General features: G+C 39.0%; 1 protein-coding gene across 1 annotated transcript in view; it reads right to left on the bottom strand.

Moving 5' to 3' along the window:
- slco1c1 (solute carrier organic anion transporter family, member 1C1) overlaps positions 1-12,539 on the bottom strand; it is a 32,935-nt gene extending 20,396 nt beyond the window's left edge. The window contains exons 1-2 of the mRNA XM_017434099.3: positions 12,169-12,539; positions 7,100-7,275 (exon numbers count right to left, since the gene is read on the bottom strand). Coding sequence (XP_017289588.1) covers positions 7,100-7,195 — 96 coding nt within the window. The 5' untranslated portion in view covers positions 7,196-7,275; positions 12,169-12,539. The remainder of the gene's footprint in view (positions 1-7,099; positions 7,276-12,168) is intronic.
- Positions 12,540-14,024: the final 1,485 nt, after the last annotated feature.

Genomic DNA, 14,024 nt, shown 5'->3' with positions numbered 1-14,024 from the left:
AGCTGTGGGGCATTCCCAACAGTAGCTCATCACATGTGCGTTTCCTGACGAGGCTGAATTGCAAATAAGCATGCATAAGCATTTGTTTCCCTTCTAATTGGAAGCAAGCCTCCTTTTTCCCCCTGAGTGACTCAAAATGATCTTTATCTGTTGTTGGGGCAAATTGATTAACAAATAACCCCAAACATACTCAGAGGAAGGAAAAAGAGTAGGAGACAATTTGTCTGCCTGTAACATACACATCATTTTTTCTTATTTCAGTGGCACTGATTCTTCATAAATAAATAAATAAACAAATAGTTTCAACCCGAGTTTACACAGTGCTGTTTTTCAGTGAAACCGGGACATTTCTGTTGCATTACAGCCATTCGTGATCACACCAACAGCAATCGGATTCTCTGACACCAGCGAGTGTCACTGCCAGCGAGTGACCTGGCATGGAAACTTCAACAGGCACAGGATTACCATGTAAACATGGAAGTTTTTCCCAATCAACAGTGGAAAATCTCGTTTTCAGGAGATTGGTCACTTGTAAACAGGGTCTCGGTGTCAACAGATGAGGTGGCTGATATACAAAGAGATTGTTCAGACCTGTCATTTCAAATTGTTTCCACCTATCCTGTGTTTTTGTAAATGTTTACCAGTGTTCATTTATCCGATCCTTCAATGTGCATTCTCTCAGACCACATACCTTCAGAGGTGGTCTGGACCCGTTTTATTGTCACACGTTTGGTATTCTGAACACAATCCCTGTAGGACCTCCTACACGACTGACTTGACCTCACGACCCCCACAGCCCCACACTTTCACATCTTTTTTGTTTTACATCGAGGTGTGAAGTCTTGAGGTAAAAAGGAAAAAAAAAGTCAGTTCAGTTGCCATCTGAATAAAAATAATTAGTAATATTTTTTTTGTTGTTGTTTGTTTGTTTGTTTCAATTTTTTTGGCTAACCATTTTAATTAAATGTTCATTAGAATCCTTGATGTAAATGTTCATTTTGTTGGTATCCTAGTAATGAAAGAGGATTACAGGACATTGTATGGGTGAGTTTCTCTATGGTTTATTGTTTGTTCTGATTGTTTTTGGACCAGCTGTGGTCATTGTATGTGCTGTGGAAATCACAGAGCCATAAACAGAGCAGTACTCACTGCAGTGGAGTATTTTAAGGTTAAATTCTTATTCTTTGCTCTGACATTAAGCTCTGTGAAGTCACTAATTGCCTTTGTGCCTTTATGTCTCTTAAACTGTGTCTGTTAGGTAATTAGGCTTATTAAGAGATAACCACAAAAATGCAATTCTAGTGTTGATGTAAAAAAAAATACTAGAGTTCAGGTGTCTGAGCGTATTCAGATTTTTACAGAAACATTAGCAGAGCTGCTGATGTCATGTTCTGTTCACTCAGCCCATTTTGTGAGGTGGCTGTGTGTGTATCTGCACACAGCACAGGCAATTGACATCTAATTGTAAAACATTTTGTGGTATGCAACTCCCCATCAAGTGGGAACAGAGGTATCAGAGCTGCCCACTTGAGGTCAAATCAGCCAAAACACAATCATAACGGATTTGTAAAAGCAAACCTGAACTACCTCAAAGCTTGTTGACACAAGTGCTCACTTCACTTATTGAGTTTTGTTGCTCAAAATGACACCGCCTCTCCCAATGGAAGCAAAACGTTTCTCAGGCATGGGTTTGGGAGACAATATGATGTTATTTTTGCAATCTTATAGATGATTCATCCATCCAGTGTTCAACTGTGAGACTTAATTACCTTAAAAGGTGACAGGAAAACAAAAGACTTCAGATGGCTCATCAGAACAGACAAACAGATGAAACCTGCAGCCAATGAAGTCATTAATTAACCTAAAGTAAATGTTTTTAAACTATGCATGGAGACAACACAATGAGTCAATGCAAACTTCTCAGAAACAGGCCCCGGCTTAGATTCAAACTAGTAATCTTTGATAGCTAACTAATCAGATTTGATAGCGCACACCACCACACCACTTTATCCATCAACAGTACTATGCAAAAGTTTTAAACAATCCCTAATGTCTTCATACTTTGCATCTGAGCAACTAGGTTTTTATTTTATAAACTTTTTTAAAGTGATCTTGAGCAATCGTGCTCCAGGCGTTCCATAGACCTTGTCAAGTTTTCCTTCGGCTGCTTTTTCGGGGGTGGGGGCGGTTGCTTAAGAATGAGGAAAGGGGACACAAAGAAAAGTAGTGTCAGCACTGAAAACTATCTACAGCAGATGAATGGTTTCTGACAGGATGGAAACAGAGAAAAGAAAACAGCAAAGATCTTTAACTTAAGTTGCTCATTTCAGCTGGCTCTTTGAGAATCACCTTGTTGGTGCCGAAAAACTACTTTGTGTGTCAAACTGTGGTATCTTATGGATTTAGGTTTTTAAAAAGTAGAACAAAATCTGTTGTTTTACAGTCACAATGTGCCCAAAGATCCCATTTAAAATAGATTCTTTGTTAAGTTGTCTGGTGCAGACACAACTGTGATTCATCCTTTAAGGTCAGGCGCCTGTTGATGCCTGAATGATTCAAAGGTCAGCTAAGAGGCCTAACAAGCAAAAACATTCCTCTGAAAATGGTCAAGTACAGAACAAAAAAATGTGAAAAAGCAGCTAACATGCAAAGAAAAACATGCAAAGCACATCTTCAGACTGAATAACTATTGATCAACATCACTTTAAAAGATTACAAGAAAGTCTGGCTGCTTGTAAGCAAAATATTATATTTTTTTTTATATGAGGGACTCAAAACTTTGAAGAGTCACTTCATACCCTGCTTTAATAGTGTCAAACTCCTCATGCAATCTGTCAAAGCTCCTTATGGAATCTGTGCAAACTTAGCGTGAAGAAGAAATAAATGTTCAGTTAAATGTAATGGGGAGACTGAAAGCTAATCTAGTAAAGGGATAGTTTAGATCTGTTTAAGTGTGGTTCATTGGAAAGGTTGTAAATCAGCATCTTACCTGTTGTACAACTAGATGGCAGTTTGGTAAAACAAAGTCTATTTTTGACTGGCTCGATGAGCTAAAGGCTAGACCAAGCAGGATCAAGCAATTCATCCAAATGCTATTTTATAAACCTTTGCACCACTGTCGATATTACATTTTATGGTTATTTCATCAGAAATATTATGATATTCCTGCAGGAAGTGCCCAGGCTGCAGCAGAAGTGCTACAGCTAACTACTGCCGCCACGGTTAGAATATCAGCAATTTTTAGGTTTTTGTAATACATCTCACATAAACTCTGCTGTGATTTTGGCCCCGCTCAAACTAGCCGTTAGCTCATCAGTCTAGGCAGAATAAAACTCTGTTTCTTCAAACTGAGGTTATTCAGTGTGCTATCTACAACAGATAAAATAATAATTATTCATAACTTTTCCACCAAAGTCTATTTTCAAAGATCTAAACAATAACTTTAAATTAAAATAAAAGTATTCTGGTAAAAAAAAAAAAAAGTCATCATTCTTTATTAGATAAGTTACCTTTTACAGAAACTTGGTGGCAAGTTGCTTCTCTTTTTGAGTAAATGTTGCTGTTTGAGTCCATTTTTTAAATACAGACTTCTAATTACATCTTACACCAGCTTAAATTGTCTTCACAAAGAGTAGAGAACAATCTCTCATACATGAACAGCCTTTCAAACCACATCGGGACTTTGCAGGATGCAAGAACGAAGAAATGCTGAGACTTTGTGGCACCAAAGTTTTTCTTCCTCTTGGTGGAATTAACGAAAAGCAGAGCAACAACATGAGCCCCGGATTAGAGTTGTAACATACTTTGCCATGTCCCACCCAGCTGCTCGGAAAACCAAACAATACTGAGAAGAAATGAGCGTGTCCTGCCGCAGCAATCTGTATTAGGATAAGCTGCTTGAACACCATTGTCTCACAGCACTTTCATGTGGGGGGGAAAAGCAAGAAAGAATGTCTGATCTTATTTAGGGCTTTCTTATCGTTTTGGGCTTTTTATTTATTATTTTCAAAAGTTGTTTGAGGCACTGTTTCATATAACAAAGAAGGAAAACCTAAGATGGCTTTTTTTTTACCATTTGGAGATTTATGCCATGCTCTACAGTGTTTTTACTGTTTCTTCAAAATAAAATGTTAATAATGGCCAATTATGATGCATAATATTATGACAGTAAGAGGACACACGAGTGACTTTTGTTAAAAAAGTAGTCACTTTCAAGTTAAAGAAAGAAAAAGTTTACATTAAAAAAGACGCTCATCACACACCCACACCAATTATGCCTGCAAACCAGCTCTGACCTACCAAAGAGATAGTTCAGATCTTTTAAAGTGTAGCTCTGTGCAAAGGTTCTGACCGATCTTACTTGCTGTAGATATCCATTTAAACCACCTTTAGACCAGACTGTTGAGCTAACTCGTGCGAGCAGAGCTAGGACAAAAGTGGATTGCTGCCATCTTAAAAAACTTCAATCTCAAAAGTTTTATAGCGTTTCATGCAAACATTATTTTATCAACCGATTAACGTTAATTTTTGCATTACAAGGGTATTCTGACAGAAATATTATGATATTCCTGCTGGAAGAACCCCAGACTGCACCTGAAGTGCTTCAGCTAGCTGCTGCTATTGCTAATTGTGCTTACAAGTAATCATAGAAGGTTTAATACAATATCGTTAATATGAACCACATTAAAATGTCTGAGAATGGCGTTAAGGCAACAGCAATTTATTTTGATCTTGGCACAGCCCTGGCTAGCCATTAGCTTGTCAGCTTGGTCAGATTTTACCTCCAATTCTTCAAACCAAAGTCTGGTTAATGAGCTATCTATAAGTAAGATATCAATTATTCATAACCATTCCACATAATTCTACTTAAGAAAAAACCTATTGGTTAAAGAAACAGTTGGACCATTTTGATGTGATGCTCTGTCAAATAGTTATCAATAGTTAGGACCTTATGAACCGTGACAACAGTCAGAGAGAACAAAGTGTGTAGAAAAAGGAAGAAGTCCTCCTACAGGGGTCAGGCTAATGGCTAACCAAACCAGTGTCTCCTTTGTAGTGTTTGTTGGAAAATAAAAAAAAAACAAAACTTCTTTAAAAATGTCTTAATGGTGTTAAAGAACGCAACGAATCTCTCCGCTTTTCCATGAAACTGTTTATTTTGTTACTGCTTTATAAACCTACCACTTTTGTGTTACTACAGGAAAGTAGGTGTGCTGAGGCTGCTGAATGTATCAGTCCTCCTGATTCAGTTAGCGTGCAGTCGATTGAGCACGGCGCCATGAATAACCTTTAGCCTCCCGATATCTAAAGGTGTCTTTTACCATCTGGCACCAAGACAGTAGCAGAACGTGGGGGATAAGAGTTGCGATGTCCATCACATTCCAAAGACGCCTATTCCAACAGAGATCAGAGAAATCTGGGGAAGCCAACACTTTTTGTTTTTTGTTCTTCCAATTATCCTCAAGGAACTATTCCACTTAGGTAGAGCCTGCAAAATCCAAAATGCCATCGGGTTTTTCTAGTAAAACGTAGCTCAGAGCATCACACCACTGTTGTTTCCCTTTCCTCTTATTCTGTATAGATAAATGACAAAAAAAAAATGCAACCACTCATTTAGCCAAACCGTGCTACCTCTTTCCACTGCTTAACATTCCACTTCTGATGCTCACGTGTAAGTAATAAGTTGGTAAGTAGCCACATGCACAACTAGCCTCGATGCATTATGTGTTCTGACTTCTGGCAGAATTAAGGGTTTCAGTTTTTTTTTTTTTTTCCCACAAAAGCTTTCGAGGAAATCTAACCACATGGCTCATCTTAACTCCCCACACACTTCAGTAATGTGCTTAAGGCTCCCAGGATCCTGTCTCCGGTTTATAGTCTTTCTCAGACAGCTTCTGGTAACCGCAGTTCCATGGAAATCTGTTGTTCTGGACATGTTCTGGCACAGTTCTTCTCAAAGTCACTTGAATTCTCAAACTCTTTCCAGTCTCCAACACATCATCTACACCAGGCAAGTCCAATCCTGGTCCTCGAGGGCCACTATCCTGCATATTTTACTTGTTTCCCTGCTCCAACACACCTGATTCAGTGGTTAAATCACCTCTTCATGTCCTGCAGAAGCCTGTTAATCACCCATTGATTCATATCAGGTGTGTTGGAGCAGAGAAACAAGTAAAACATGCAGGATAGTGGCCCTCGAGGACCAGGATTGGACACCCCTGATCTACACAAACTGACTGCCTTACATACCACACTTCTCCCCATGAGCTGCAATAAATTTGATTTTTTATTTTTTATTTTAGGTCAATCATTGATGTTCTTGTAAATAACTGTCATTCGAAATGACTGGCACATCTTAAATCCTGTGGCTTTTGTTGGAACAGCTTACGGAACCAGAATTCTTTTTTCTAAGTAATTTGTAAATTAGGTTCAAAACTATTGAATCTTGTTTTACTAGCATTCTCTTTAAATTAAGGAACCATTCATATAGGAACAATGGCTTGTGAGTTTGCAGTTTTTTAAATATTTTTTTAGCCTTGTGTCCACATAATAAATGGGATTTTAGATGCCCTGAAGCTGTATCTTTTTGAAAACAGGTTCCAGAGTGAAAAATATCACCACATGCCCGACTCACTATGATGGCGAAGTAGATGGGGAGAAGACTTTGGGTTTGGTGTTTACAGTTTGGACCCAGCGTGTAAGCTTTATGCGTGCGCTCCATTGGACTATAAAAATATGTGATTGTTTGAAAGCAACAAAATGCTGCTTTGATACATGTGATTGATGATGACATGTCGCAACCTCGGATGTCGAAATACATACCGAGGATATCAGTGCAGCACATAAAACAGAACTAAGAAACATTTGATTGATGTTAAAAAAAACACTGACATACAGGTTAAAATGTTCACTACTCTTCATTCATCATTGTGGACAAACACTTGTTGAATATTTGCTCAAATGAAGCTCTTTGATTACTAGCCTCTAAATGCACAAATATGTCTATTTTATAGGATCATGTGACTCTCCAATAACATGCAAACCCACACACCACAGGTGGTGTTCTGTCAGCCGAGTATTCATAAAGACATGTTAGTACCCTCAGGCTGGTGCAGGGAGAGTTGTTGGGTTTGCTGTTCTTGCCGTCGCTGCATCCATTCTCCTGCACGCAGTCTTCCTCGGCTCTGTCCTCCATTCTCCAGATATGTCGTTGTGTCTCCTCAGCAGAGGACTCCCGCTCAATGCAGTTTGTTGGCACCACTGAGGCATGCAACCCTGCAAATGGATAATTCAAGCATGTGACCCACTTCTCATCTTCAACAAAAGAAAAAAGAAAAAAAAGGGAAAAGGAAAAAAGGAAGAGCCAAACTGACACGCACAGAAAAACAGTCTTCTCTAAACATCAACTTTAATCACGAATAAAAAAAATTTAAAAAAGTCAACATTATGCTGACGTGTTCAAACAAAAGGACTTTGTTTCAACTATTCTGAGCTACAATATATCAAACATTCGGAGCTGAACATTCCAATAAATCAAACTACATACCTGCTCACATTGTTTGAGTGGTAACTGAGATCATGAGACCAGATATAATGAAGCTTAAACTGAGTTCTCTGAAGTCTGGTAAAACCATAATCTGAAACCTAAGAGCCTCAGTGAACTGAAACCGAATACAAACAACGTCAGAACAGCTTTGATTGGCTTTCAGAGCGACAAAGTGAACTTGAGTTGTTTTAATTAAAAAAAAAGTTTTATATTGAAAATGTGGACAAATAAAATCTATTAATAATATATACTGTATGTCTGAGTGCTGTCAAGTTACCAGACCATGACTGGCTACACCATGTGAGACGAAGAGGAAGATGTGTGTCTTTAGTTTGCTTATAAAGAGTTATACAGATAAGTCTTTTTTTTGTATCAGCACAGCGAAAAGAAAGCCAGACTGTGTTTTATTTAGTGTTTTTTAAAGCCGTTAGTATACGCTTCCTGACAGAAAAGAAAGAGTTAGGCATTCAGATGGAATGAAATGATTTAAACATAATTTGGGACACATGCAGAGCGGTGATATGTGTGTAAATGATTCTGTTTGCAAGGAGCTGCAGAGGGCATCGGTGGTGACATTATGAGTAGAGAGATAGTGTTATCAGGCATTTGCCGGAGCTTGCAAACATCAGTCAAAACGATGGAAGAAGGCACAAAAAGTGACTCATAAATGGATTGTACAGCATTAACATCACTTGACCAAGTTTATTTGTAGATGCAATGTGGGTTTGAATGAGGCCAGGTGGTTGTACTGTGTATTTGCTCGCGAGGTGAGGTGTTTAGGTGTCAAAGTGGTCTGATATTGGAGACAATGGGTATGTGAGGGCACCACGCTCATTGTGAAGGTTCCAGTCACCAAGGACAAACCACACAAAGGAAGGAATGTTGTGTTTTGTGCCAAGGATTACAGAAACCCATGACATCCGAACACAGGTACTGGACTCTTTGAATCGTTTCATTTTATCCTGTAATGTGTATTGATGACCACGTATGGCGGTGTCAGTGTTGTAGAGCGACACGCCTGCTTTACTCTTGGCATCATAGTGTGGAGAGCCTTAAGGCACTTTCACAAAACACTACAAGTCAGGACTTAGACACCTTCTGGCCGTCTTGGTGTGATTTCTGAATGGGCCAAGGCAGCATGGGGAATTGAAACCAGCCTGCTGTAATAGTCAACATGTGAAAAGGTAAACCATCTATGTGACTCAAGGATGTGTTGATGACATGTGGTCTGTGGGACGACCCAAGCAGAGGATTTACAAGCCTAAAACATCAACAAATAGATTCATTACTGAGGAGAGAGTTACATCAACTTTTCATTTAGTTAAACAAATTGGTTAACGCCAATAAGGATTGCTAAACGTAGTTAATTTGACATGTCTTGGAAATGATATGACTGAGACATCTGTCAAACATTTAATGTGGAGTACTCCACATAAATTCAGTGGTGTTCAGCCTCATTTTTGAAAGCTCACAACTATGGTGTACGTGGCTGACTTGATTAGTGATTTATAACAGTCTGAGGCAACTTAAAGATCGACTGTTTTTTGCAGCCATTTCGCTGAACTGGTTTGTGATAGTGTCTTCAGGGTATGACTTCAGGTCACTTCTGGTAATGATTCAGGAGACCCTGATGACATGTGTGATGTGACATTCTGTGTTCGCTTCTTTCACCACTCTGGAGACGGTACCCCGGCATTTCCACCACCCATTTCTGGAGGCTTAAATTTTTTTTCCTGTCAGTGAGTGTATATCAAAAGAGGCTTTTTTTTTTTTTTCCTTTGGAAACCTAAACTACATTTGTCTATTTTTGGCAGCAATGCATTGTGTAAAAAAACTAGAGATAGTGCACAAAGATATAAGGGTAGAGCTTAAAGACATACAAATGTCTAGATGATTTGGAATCCCCTTTTGCGTTCCAGACTTTTTCTAATCCACATAAAATTACCATGTTTTATCTATGATCCATTTTAAATATGTCAGTCTGTTTGAAAACACATTTGCAGCGGGCCGTTCTGATATAACTAATGCAGTGCCCGCGAGTCAGAGCAAAGCGTGAGCGTGTCGGCCAGAATAAAGCTCCACTGAACTCAGCATCAATGTCAGCGCCACTCAAGTGCATCAAACCAGGAGGGGAGAAAAAAAGACCAAAAAAAAACGTGCAGCAACCATTTAGTAGTTTTATCACTTTTGTGTAAAGTAATAGTCTTTTCCCTACGGGATTTTACATCTCTATTAGTAGAATTAATCACACCAAATAGACGGTTTTTTACACTTCAAAGAAATCTGGAGTAGTTCAGTGGAATTGATAGATACAAAGAATTGTTTAATTCACAGATTTTAGTTTCTGATTGTCAGTCTGACCAACTAGCACTAAAAAAGTTTTTTTTAAATCAAATATTTCAAATAAATACATTGGAATAATATGTAAACCAAACTGTTCCTTAATTACAATCTATTTTATGTCAAAACAATTCATATAAATGCTGCTTATTTCACGCTTCTAGCATCTGTTTTTTAACCACTCTTCCTTAATTCTCCTGTTTGTAACCTCTTTATCTCTCTGTCTATGAATTATTTCTCTTACATTTGGACTGCTTATTTCTCACTCTTTCCTCTTCTTCCTTCCCAGCGCTCTTTGCAAAGCAGAGACTGCCTCTGCTGCAGGGAACGCACTGACGAATGCCGCACAGTGAAGAATGTCATTCTAATACCATCGCCGTTTCCGTGAGTGACACTACAGGCGCCAAATGTAACATTCACAATTTTTCCTGACTGTTTTTGTCTCTCTTTAACAAACCAAAGAGGCTCACTGACTGCAACAGGTTGACCTACTTTGAAAGGTTAGCCCAAACAGCAGCTTTATGTAAACCAATACGTAACACTAGCGGGTTTAGTTCTTTTTCAGTACTTAGGTATTTGTTCGCCAAACATTAAATAACATTTTTATGAAATCTCAAAGACTCATTGTTAGGATCGACATGAAACGAACAGACATGTGAGCCCAGCTGCTCAAGTGTTCGTCTACCTTGTACTGTAGTCATCAGAGAATAGGAGAATGGTTATTAGAAACAATAAAAAAATTAATGAGTCTGTAGGGAGTGTCTATAACCCAAGTTCCAACAAGCTTAACAAGAACCACTTGCTGAACAGTGACCTATTAAGAAAAATACAAACAAATTGATGTATGTTTTGGTGGCTCTGCCTTGAGCATTCACGGACTGGTTTTACTGCTCTTTCATTTCAACCGCCTGCCTTTTGCCTGCTAGTTAACACACGTTTAACGTCACGTGTCCTTCTCTCTTATGGTCCGTGCTCCATATTTCCAGTCTTGTTTCCAGAGATTTCTGCTCTCTGTACAGTAGGAAGTGATCATCGCTTGTTAAAATCTTAGCTTGTTGCCTGGAAGAAAGAAGCTGCACTTTTAGCTGCACGAAGCCAATGATATCAAGTGAATTCAGAAGTAATCTCAGTTTCATATGACTTATTATATGAACAAAGACGTATTTAGAGAAAGTTTCCAAAATGACCCGTATTTTCACAGCTCTAACTATAATTCTCCCTCGAACTGTCAGCCAACATGTGTTGAGTTCAGATGTCACGAAGAGTTTTAAAACACTCGAGCGTTTGATCATGACTCAATAATTACTCCCCTTTCCTGTTCATCAAGAGCAGCAACAGAACTTCCAGCAGGCTGAAAACATCAACTAAGGATGAGAATTTAAATAATAGTCACGGCGAGTTTCGGGTTTGCTTTTGTGTTTTGGAAAGAGGTTTGGTTCTCAGCATCACCATCTTTGACGTCTTTGTGATTGGACTACATGTTAAAATATATATACTTTTTTTTCTTACAGCTTATAAATTTAACAATTGAGTAACAACAAGACAATTAAAATCTAATGAGCGTTTGTCTAACACTTATTATACCTTATGTCTACACAGATCCACTTTGCAGCGCGTCAGCGGAGTGCTTCTTTTAAATGAACAAAAACCTATCAACTCCATTGGAATAATTAGACAACTGGTATGCCTATAATTGGCCTGCATACCTTTCTGCTGATATCACCGCCTTAACATGCAGGTGTCACTGACACTAACTTTGAAGTCAACTATGATGCTGTTGAGTGGTAAAAGCGAGTTCGCAATCATGTAGTCATCTGCTGCTCCAAAACAGACAGAGCAAAAATTCAGACGTTTAGTCTGAAAATGACAGACTTGTAATAACAAAAAAACATGATAGTCATGAAAAAAAATGCTGTGCGGAGGCCATGATTAAATTGTACCCTTTAATGTTTTGGAAAGTGCAGGAAACAAACAGTTTAAAAAGCTGTTGGTTCTCCTCAGTCAGGATGTCCTGCAGGTGCTGGGTTTATTGAACTTAAAAGTTGACCTTTTGTAGTTACTGTTTTTTTACCTTAATTTTTTTTTAAATAAACTGCTGCGCTCATATTATCTAAAGCACAACTTTAAAATAAGCTACAGACAGCAGAAGCAAAACATTGCATTTGGCCATTTTTAATTAAAAGACCTTCCAACAGCCTGATTCAGCCTGCTCAGATTTCCTGCAAAGAGCAAAAAAAAAAAAAAGAAAGAAAGAAAGAAGAAGGACAGAGGGAATCACTCACCTCAGCTTCCTTTGTAAACAGCTGTGGGGGTTGATGATTTATCTGCACGGATTTATTTACCAAAGAAGTGCAGGTAGCCTTCTCCCTCCTCAGCTAGCTGAGCTTCTTCTGTCAAACTTCTCATGTGGAAAAAAGAAAACGAGGACGAGGAGCACAGACTCTTCTCACTCTGATAAGCAACATCTGACACCAGGAGTCATTCGCAGGCAGGCAGGATTTAGTCCGAATTAATCAGAGATGTCAATCTTGTGTCTCATGTCTTCGGTCTGTAAACGCAACCTGGAGAAAAGGTACGGAGCTCCCAGGTCCAGGTGAGACTCCCCTCCACACACACTCACACACACACAGCCTCCTGCCAGCACACTGACTCTGAACAGAAGGGAGGCTTCAGTACAATAAGCTTTCACTGAGAGGCGGGTGTCTTAATCTGCTCTCCCTCCCTCCCTCTCTCTCTCTCTCTCTCTCTCTCTCTGTCTGTCTCTCATTTCTTCTATCACACTCCCTCTGCTCTCTCGCTCTCCTCACCTCCAGTCCCCTCTTATCACCAATTTCAGTACCTTTGAGATCGTGTTACATTCGTGCCTTTTTCAGAAAGATGTTACAAGATTTTTTTTTCTTTACACCCACAGAACTTGTTATTTAAAAACCATATTCCCTGTAATATAAAAATGAATGGTACTTGGCTGATTTTTAGTGTTGAAAACCTCCTCCCAGTCCAGAACTCGGGTACATGTATGAAGGAGCTGGAGTTGAAACCAGATGTTCGCGTACACCGTATAAAAAGGCATGTAAGTGAGATTTCTTTTTTACTACTTTCTTCAAAGTCACAAGTTTGCATACATTTTCTTTGGATTTGGCAGCATTGCTTTTAGACTAAATGACTCGGGTCAAACATTTTGGGTTTCCTTCCACAAGCTTCTCACAACAGTTTGCTGAAATTTTGTCCCATTCCTCGTGACAGAACTGATGTAACTGAGTCTGATTTGCTAGCACAAACCTTTTCAGCTCTGCTCACATTTTCTTCCATGGGTTTGCAATCAGGGCTTTGTGATGGCCACTTCAAAACACTGACTTGGCTGTCCTTAAGTCACTTTGTAACTAATTTGGCAGCAGAGTCATTGTCTATTTAGAGGACCCTTATGTGTCCAAGATTTAACTTCTTGGTTGATGTCTTGAGCTTTTGCTTCAATATTTCCACATAATCTTCTGTCCTCATCATGCCACCTATTCTGGGAAGTCCACCAGTCCCTCCTGCAACAGAACTTCCCCATAACATGATGCTTCCACCCCCGTACTTCAGTGTAGGGATGGGTGTTCACAGGTAGGAAGTTTCCCACTTTTTCATCCAAATGTAACGATGCTCATTAAAGCTACAATTTTAGTTTCATCAGACCACAGGACATATCTCCAAAAATGAAGGTCTTTGTCTCTGCATTTTACAAATCTGCCTTTCAGAGTAATGGCTTCTTCCTCACTGAGTGGCCTTTGAGCCCATGTCGGTACAGGACTTGTTTTCACTCTCAGATATACACTGGAAGTTATGACTCACTTTACACTGCTTCTGATAGGGTTAGAATTAGGAGATCAAGTGGCACATGACTCATGAGGAACAATGACTGCTTAAAAGTTAAGTTCATGGAGACAATCCGGAGGCACAGCTGGGGGTGTGCTAGGAATTTTCTGATCGGGGCATCAACTGTGGATAGAAATACAGGTGCTGGTCATAAAATTAGAATATCATGAAAAAGTAGATTGATTTCAGTAATTCCATTTAAAAAGTGAAACTTGTATATTATATTCATACATTACATACAAACTCATATATTTCAAATGTTTATTTCGTTTAATTTTGATGA

The sequence above is a fragment of the Kryptolebias marmoratus genome, linkage group LG2 (genome assembly GCF_001649575.2).
Source record: "Kryptolebias marmoratus isolate JLee-2015 linkage group LG2, ASM164957v2, whole genome shotgun sequence".
Lineage (NCBI taxonomy): Eukaryota > Metazoa > Chordata > Actinopteri > Cyprinodontiformes > Rivulidae > Kryptolebias > Kryptolebias marmoratus.
The sequence above is the reverse complement of the archived record's forward strand: the minus strand, read 5'-3'. Positions and strand labels throughout refer to the sequence as shown.